The sequence below is a fragment of the Gossypium arboreum genome, chromosome 7, assembly GCF_025698485.1.
Source record: "Gossypium arboreum isolate Shixiya-1 chromosome 7, ASM2569848v2, whole genome shotgun sequence".
Classification (NCBI taxonomy): Eukaryota; Viridiplantae; Streptophyta; class Magnoliopsida; order Malvales; family Malvaceae; genus Gossypium; species Gossypium arboreum.
Window position 1 is genome coordinate 63,876,882 of NC_069076.1, and position 8,999 is coordinate 63,885,880.

The 8,999-nt window shown below is 33.2% G+C and overlaps 1 protein-coding gene across 1 annotated transcript; it reads right to left on the reverse strand.

Annotated features, from left to right (window-relative positions):
- Positions 1 to 329: 329 nt before the first annotated feature.
- LOC108474175 (uncharacterized protein At1g03900-like) lies at positions 330 to 3,294 on the reverse strand. The gene is made up of 3 exons (XM_017776130.2): positions 2,521 to 3,294; positions 1,447 to 1,722; positions 330 to 734 (listed from the first exon to the last, which is right to left on the reverse strand). Exons 1-3 carry the CDS (start codon positions 3,004 to 3,006, stop codon positions 669 to 671), a joined length of 828 nt encoding a protein of 275 aa, XP_017631619.1. The 5' UTR covers positions 3,007 to 3,294; the 3' UTR covers positions 330 to 668.
- Positions 3,295 to 8,999: the final 5,705 nt, after the last annotated feature.

Consider the following 8,999-nt stretch of genomic DNA (forward strand, 5'->3'; position numbering starts at 1 on the left):
GAAAAAAAGCAAATCTTTTTGTTGTGGCAAGCACTTGTATCTTCGTCTCTTACATAGGGCTAAAACAGTAAGAAAGCTTTCACTGGGGTTGTTTTTGTGAGCATTAAATTCGCGTTGAAATTTAGCGGCAGGCTGGTTAAATTCTCCGAAAATGCTTCACCATTAGTGTTCCAAACACCAAAAAAACTCCCGTGATCATTTGGATTTTGGCTTGGTAGCCAAAAGAAAAAGCTAAAGTTAGGCTTCAACCCAGGATTGATGCTGGATCCCAACACAATTACATGATACAAATCATACAGAGATAAATACGACATATCAATAAATAAAGATTATGAATTGCTAACATCTCCTCTTAAACCCCAAATGACGCCAAAAAACACAACACAACATGACAAGAATACAATGATTATTGCACTCATTGACAAGTCAGCCATGTATCAATTTATACATAAAAATAATAAATTTCTCTGATATACTTAAATAGTATAAAACAATAACATGCAAGTCCAAGCAAGGGAAAAGGGACATCAATATGATATTGGAAACATGGAAATATTCGGTACCTTGTCCTTCCTTTTTTTAAAATTTCTTTCTTTCTTTCTTCATCTTTTTCATATATCCAAAACATGGAACAAAAGATCTTACATACTGACCAAATACTCGTACTATTAGAAAGCCGCCCATCCTGATGCAGTGGTCTTCCTAGGTCCAGATCCACTTGCAGGAAGATTCCTCTGTAAATGTCACCAATGTAGTTAATTTTGGTACCAAAAATGAGTTTCAGTTACAAAGAACTAAAGCAGCCTCCAAAACATATTAAAACATTTATTATCAAGGTCGAGAACCCAAGAAAAATTCCACTCCGTACTTGACTCCAACATGAAAAAGGCAATATATATTGTGTTTTTAATGTTTGAGCTTCAATTATGAACCTATTCCCACCTTATTTCTACTGCAAGGAAACATTAAGTCAATGGGGCTAAATACACACAATGCCTAAAAACAATGAACTCACAGAATCATCTAGAAGCTGAGTTGTACGGCATAGCTTGACAAGAGCTACAAGTATAATTTCTAACAAAGAACAAACGGGAATGCGAAGAGTATAATATACATAAAAAGGGGGAAAATGCTTCTGCATATAGGAAATATTGAATGAATTGATTGTAAATTATGAGATTTTGCGACTTCTGCCCCTTGTGAGTAAGATATTAATCGTAAGGAAAATGGAATTTCCACAATGACTGCAAATCCTACCGCTATCATTTGAGAATACAAATTATTGTTGTGCCCAAAAACCGGATTTTGGTTGGAATCATTAGCAGATTTTATGATAACCAATTCCCTGGCAAGGTTAAATCTAAGAAAAAGTCAACAAAGGTTGCAAAACTTTTATGTAAAGCTCATGAAGCATGCATCTGACCAAAAGGTTGAATAAAGTCGTACCTCAAGTTGAGAAAAGTTTGTTAAAGGGTCAGTTTGTCTTGTGTTTTCGGTGGGTGCTCTTTGACCAACACTTTGACTGGTAGATGTCATCCGAGCCGCTGCAGGGTCATTGGGAGGGGGTGGGAGAGGAGATCTTATCTTTCCCGAATCAGCAGGCGGCGGGACAAGGCACAAAGTATTAGGCTTTAGAACCACCCCTGACAATGCAGCAGCTGAAAGCATGCCAGTTCCACTAGATGGCTTGGGCTGAATATTAATCCGAATCGTCTCACCTTCCTATAACCCAAAACACCACAAGATCAAAATCCACCTAAAATGAATTCAAACACAGCATTTAAAACCCATTAATAATTAACAACAGAACAGATTTAAGTTGTCCTCTTTAGAGAAGAAAACTAAAACCACAAAGAGTGAAAGATAAATGATCAAGCCATATTAAAACACCAAAATTAAAGACCTTTATTGGTATAATACCATATTAAAACAACATAACCTACAAAAACAAATATAATAAATTACTTATTTAGCATTGCATATTGGCAAAAACTGAAATTGTACAATTTCTTCACAACATTTTAGATTCTACAAGACAGCAACACCACAATCCAAATTCAGCAAAATAACTTAAAAGCCAGGAAAAAAAAAAAAAACCTCAAAACCAAGCTAACATAGCACATTGGCAAAAAAGAAATTCACAACCTAAAAAACAAACTTCAAGCAGTAGCATAAAAAAAAGGGAAAATAACAAAAAACTCAATATTTATCCAAATATACAAACTAACTTTATTAAACGATTGACATTTACTTTTACCCACACTCATAAATTACGACCTTCCAAGTACAACGGCAATAATAACACGATAAAAATAAATCAGAAAACCTGCCCCGCCCCCAGCCCCACATTCTGAACTCAAACAAAATTTAAACTTTTAAACTTTTAACAATCTTAAGCAATAGCTCAGGTATATGATATATCAAAATAAAGAATAAGTCAACCCACATTCTAAAATCAATGAAAGTTAGACGTTTAAAGCTACAAAAAGTTAAAAACAAAAAAGACCCGAAATTTTCTACCTTCAATCGATGATTAACAGCCGGATGAATATCAATAAGAGAATCAGTCGCATTTTTCTCACTGGCCTCTTTCTCGTTCTCTCTGCTGACATACTTATTGTGATCAGACAACGCCACGTTGAAATCAAACGCCTCGTTCCGCTCATTAAACCCGAGCCCAATGAAGGCGTGTTTCCCATTCCCGTCCTCAATCTTGAGCACGAAGTACCGGGAAGAATCAAGCGCGGGCTCTACGGAACTCTCGCGCTGGCCAGGGTAGATAAAACAAGCGGCGAATAGCTCAGCCGAGTTGGGATCCTCCAATCGGATCTCGCATCGGTCCTTGCAAGAGACGACCCGGAGCCGACCCGACCAGATCTTGTCGGATTGGAGCCACTCGCCGCATTTGTAACCACCGGAGGTGGAACGTGGCGGGATTTTGTAGACAGTGACTTCGCGGACCACGAGGAGGGTGTGTTCGAAGGACTCTTCTTCATCGAATGACATGTTGCGGAAATGTGGAGATGGAGTTAGGGCTTTTTCTTAGAGAAAAATTGGGAATTTTGAGAGCTTTTCGATGAAAAGGAGGAGAGAGGTGATAGGTGGCAGGGAATAATCGGATGTTGAGAGATTTGGGGAGCAGAGAGACGTGGCCTCAAAGAGACTATTGAAGCGTCAATTGCTCTTCCCCAGTTACCTTTTTATCCTTTTCACTTTCCTATTAATCAGCTTTGGCAGATACGGTGATAGATTGGGTAGTTTCAGGTATTTGCACTAATAAAATAAAGAAAGGCCGAAATGATAAAGAACAAACAAAACATGAAATAAAATAAAGAAAAGGCTTAGAAAATAAAGAGCAAACAAAATATGAAAGTAATAAAAAATGTATTTTATTGATTAAATGAATGATTTATAATTCTTATGTAGTAGTCTTTCAAGTGTTAAAGTTGGCAATACCTTAGTAAAAAGATATGCTAAATTATCATTAGAATGAATTTGTTGAACATTTATATCACCTCTTTTCTCAAGATCATGGGTGCAAAATAATTTTGGTGATTAACCACCCTTCAATTGAGCTATACGTGCTATATTATCTTCATATAAGATAGTTGACATCTTTTCTAGTAAAGGCAAATTACATATCTTCTAGATATGTTGGGTCAATAACCTTAGTCAAACACACTTTCGACTTGCCTCATGCATTGCAATTATTTCTGCATGATTGAAGAAGTGGCAAGTAATGTTTGCTTTGTTGACGCCTTGATATGACAGTAATCCCATATGTAAATAAATATCCTATTTGAGATCAACCTTTATGTGGATCTAATAAGTATCCAGCATCGGCATAGCCAACTAATAGGAATTTTGAATCATTTGAATAAAATAACCCCATATTAATGGTCCCTCTGAAATATCTAAATACATGTTTAATTCCATTCTAATGTCTACCTGTTGGAGAAGAACTAAATCTTGCTAACAAGTTTACGATGAAAGCTATATTAAGTCTTGTGTTATTTGCAAGATACATCAATGCCCCTATAGCACTTAGATATGGCACTTCAGGACTAAGAAACTCTTCATCATTCTTGCAAGGACAAAATTAATCTTTATTCACATCTAACGACCGCACTACTATTAGAGTACTTAATGGGTGTGCTTAATCCATGTAAAATTTCTTTAATATTTTTCCATATAAGTTAATTAATGAACATGAATTTCATCTTTTAAATGCTCGATTTGTAATCCAAGATAAAACTTTGTTTTTTCAAGATCTTTCAACTCAAATTCTTTCCTTAAACAATTTATTGTATTTTGAAGCTCTTTAGTAGTTCCAATAATATTTAGACCATCAAGATAAACAATAATTATCACAAATTTTATCCAAACCTTTTTATAAAGACACATGGACAAATTGGATCGTTTTTGTAACCTTCTTTTAACAAGTATTCGTTAAGAAGATTGTACCGCATACGTCTAGATTGTTTTATTCCATATAAACTTTTCTTTAATCTGATCGAATAATTTTCTCAAGAAACTCTATATGTTTTCGGGATTTTAAATACTTCAGGGATTTTCATATAAATTTCACTATCAAGTGTACCATATAAATAGGATGTAACAGTATCCATAAGATGCATGTCATGTTTTTTCACGTACTACCAAACTAATAAGATATCTAAACGTGATTGCATCCACTACAGGAGAATATGTCTCTTCATAATCAATGCCGGACCTTCGGGAAAATCCTTGTGCTACAAGGCGAGCTTTATATCTTACGACTTCATCAATTTCATTTTGTTTTCACATAAATACCTATTTATATCCTACCGGCTTTTACATCTTTAGGTGTTTGGACTACAGGTCCAAAAACTTCATGTTTAGAAAGTGAACTCAGTTCTGCTTGAATTACATCTTTCCATTTTGGCCAATCTTTTCTATTTTTACATTCTTTAGTAGATTTAGACTCAAGATCCTCATTTTTTTTTATTTTAATAGCAATATTATAAGCAAAATTGTTACTGACAACTACTTGTTTTTTCTGTTCCATCTTTTTCTCGTATTGACATAACTTATCGAGATCTCTTTATTTTCATCATTTCCATTTTCACTTTTAGGTACCTGAATCTCTTCTTGATTTTTATAATTAATTATGTCATGGGTCTCTTCAAGAACCCTCGCCTCCACTATATGACCATCTTGAATGTTTGCTCCTTTACTTTTACGAGGATTTTAATCTTTAGAACCGACTGGTCTTCCATGCTTCATGCATGAATTACTTTCTTTTACATTAACAGTTTTCCCTATTAGGATATCAATTCATGTTGGAGCATTTTCACTTGGTATGTGAGATTTAATGAATCTGGCAGTTGATTTGTAAAATGAATTATGTAATAGCCCAATTTAGACCCTAATCGGAACAATGGTTTCGGGACCACAAATCCGATTTAGAAAAATATTTTGAAATTATTTTCTATATTTATTATGTGTGAATTTATATCTGTGAAATTTTCGTGATTTAATTTTGTCAAGTGGGTGCCCGATTAATTAAAAGGGCTTAATCACGTAAAATGAAAATTTGATGGTTATTTATAAAAGGGCCGAAATGAATGTGTCTTTATAAGAGGAAGTACTTATGTTGCAATTATGCCGTTGATTTTATGTATGGACGGCATTAGACTTATAATATATAGTTTTATTATAAAATCATTAAGGTTAAATATGTAAACTTATTAATATGTTAATATATCATAAAACATAAAAAAAAATTAAAGCCATTTTTGTGTTCATACTTTGTTCTTGCCGAAAACAAAAGAAAAGAAAAAGAAAACTTAGGTTCGGCCATTCTCAAGCTTGATTCAAGGTAAATTCTAGCTCGGCTTTTGATAATTTTTACGTTTTTGAGATCATTGCTAAGTTATCTACAAAGCCCATGCTCGAATTTCTGATTTTGGTGAATATTTTGAGTTATGCTATTGATGAATATTTGAGTTTTGTGATGTTAGTTGGTGAAATATGAAAGATATGTTTTGGATTGACATGTTTTGTATTGGAATTTTTGATGATTCTGAGTAATTAGGACTAAATTGCAAAAATAAGAAGGTTACGAGGCATTACCGATCATAATACAACTCAGTACAGACTTTCATTACAAAGTTAATCATCTAGTAAAATTTTAGACCAAACTAACATGTTTCGAACGTACCATTCATCTAATTATCCAAATTTCTATTCGATCAATACAATCAAATAATCATAGAAATCAAATGTTTAACTCATAACCTAATATATTTCATTACATATACAAATCATATATGCATACTAAACATTTGAGGCATTCAAATGATTTAAAAAAATAAAATAACTTATCAACTTACAAATTTTATGCACTAACTTTAAAACATATAAATATACATAATTTTTCTCATATAAATAACATATATCATTGTGTCTATTTCATTTATCAAATATTACCATACCTTTATAACCACAACAATTTCATAACATATATATATATATATATATATATATATATGATATTTTACTTAGCATATACCGAGTGTATATTATCAACTTAACCAAATAATCTACTCAAATAAATTAATCCAAACATCCAAATAATATGCCCTTTGAAACTAACATAAAATCTACATTTATTAATCAAATTTCCATAGCCTAACTTTAACCACAAATATTCAATACCCCAAGTCTAACACAAACATACAAATAAACACATAACAACCTACTTTAATCACATTTGCCGAACCACAAATATAGCATATTAATAAGTCTAAATAATATATCAACTTGTCTCTATTTGACCAATTCACTACATTAACAACCACGACTTATGCACATATATATATATATTCACATACATTGTCATTACAACCGAATTTAAAACAACAAATACCCATTCGAATATATATATATATATATATATATATATATATATCATTATCATTTCACTCCAATACTAAGCCAAATCAAGCAAACATACTTATAAATATATACACCATAGCCGATTCATCAACCACATATATATCCAAAATCATCAACCATTTCCAAAGCATATAGTGTAACATCCCAAAATTGGGCCTAGTCAGAATAGTGGTTTTGGGACTACAAATCCGATGTCAAAATATTTATTTTATGATTATTATTAGGCCTAGAATATGAAATTAAGTATGTGTTAAAGTTTCATGAAGAAATTCTTAGTGTAAGGTGTCCAATTGGAAATTAGGGACCAAATTGAATAAATTGCAAAATTTGGATTTTAGAAGCAATTTGCAAGAAATTGCTTTAGATTATTAATTAGAAGGTCTTAAAGATTAATTTTCCCAATTTCTAAGTTTTTGGGCAAAAATGGGTATGCATGGAAAATTTTGGAAGTTTAATAAGGAAGGGCATTTTGGTCATTTGGTAATAAAATCAATAAAAAAGGGAAATGAAGGCAAAAATCAGCCATTCTTCTCCCTCTTGCTACCAAATTTCCAAGGGGCACCATAGCTAGGGTTTCTTCACTTTCCAAGCTCAATAGTAAGTGACTCCTAGCCCAGTTTTTAATGTTCTTTGTATTTTTGAGATCCTTGTAACATGTTCTCTCCATTTCTACCCCTATTTTAAGCTAGGATTCATGTATGAAAAATGACCCAAGTGTGACATGTTTGTTCTTTGATGATTTATGGGGGAATATGAAAGTTAGATGTGTGTTAAACATCTTTTCCTAAGTGATTTTCATGAAAAACCCCTAAAAGGACCTTTTTGCAAAAGGTACAAAATATGTGGTAGAAATGTGGAATAGAGGAAAATGTGGGCTAGTATGAGTTTATAATACATTCGGCTAGACTTGGGTAACCAAGGAATTACATGTATTTCATTTTACGAGTCTAGGGACTAAGTTGTAAAATTTTGAAATGTTAGGGGCAAAATGGTCATTTTGTCCAGGGGTGAATTTTAGGTCCGAAATAAATATCATGAGGTATTAATAATTTATTTTTACTGATATAGACCCCGAGGAACTGATTTCGGAGATCGATTGTGGAAAACGAAAGGTTTTAGAATAACTAAAATACGAAACCTAAGCAGTTACCAGGTAAGTTCGTGTAACTCGAATGTAAACTATCTTTAAATACATTTAAGATGTATGTACATATATGAATTATAACAGTAATATTTATTGCATGACAACTCATGAATTATTAATGTTATGATGAAATGTCTCGGTTGAATAAAAAGGAATGTCTGATGGATTACTCGAAAATGAAATAATGGTATAAAGGATCTAGCCCGGACGGACGATCCTATAGTGATCTAGCATCCTAAAGAATATGTGTGCTTTGGCTGATTTAGCCCGAACAGATAATCCGAATAGGATCTAAATTTAGCCTGGACTGGTAATTCAGACCTGAACTCGTAGGAGTACATGTCTTTGTAGGGGATTTAGCCTGGACTGGTAATCCCGACATTACTCTGTGAGTTATGTTGTGGGGGATTTAGCCTGGAATGGTAATCTCACCATAAAAATGAGGCTCACGGGAGTGCGTATTTAAAGGATCACTTGCATGATTTGATGGTAAACGAGATATCCATTGAGATTCCAAGAAATTCGATAGGATTAAAATGTTAAATGGGAATAGACATGTTTGAATTGATGAGCTCATCTATGAAAGATGTTACATTGTACTGGCATGAGACTAACTTGATAGTTGAGTACATGTGATAGGAAATTTTACTATGAATGTTTAGCCTGAATATCTTATATGGTTGCATGTTAAATAACTGGTAAGTTTACTTTCCCGTTATTCGGACTTACTAAGCATGTTAATGCTTACCCTCCCCTCTTCTTTCCCTGTTTTACAGAGCTCGTGGACTCGTGAAGATTGAAAGACGATTGGAGCATTGTTAACACTATCAACTTGTTTTGCTTTGGTATATAGATACTTTATTTTGTTTCAATGGCATGTATAGGTTCTGGTTATTTTATGATATGTGTCATTGGG

What these genes read in the sequence shown, in the direction of transcription:
- LOC108474175 (XM_017776130.2), bottom strand. Translation starts at nt 3,006, where the DNA reads ATGTCATTCGATGAAGAAGAGTCCTTCGAACACACCCTCCTCGTGGTC. An exon ending in CTGTTAATCATCGATTGAAG is followed by an intron (nt 1,723 to 2,520) that starts GTAGAAAATTTC and finishes TTTGGGTTATAG; the next exon opens with GAAGGTGAGACGATTCGGAT. An exon ending in CAAACTTTTCTCAACTTGAG is followed by an intron (nt 735 to 1,446) that starts GTACGACTTTAT and finishes TGACATTTACAG; the next exon opens with AGGAATCTTCCTGCAAGTGG.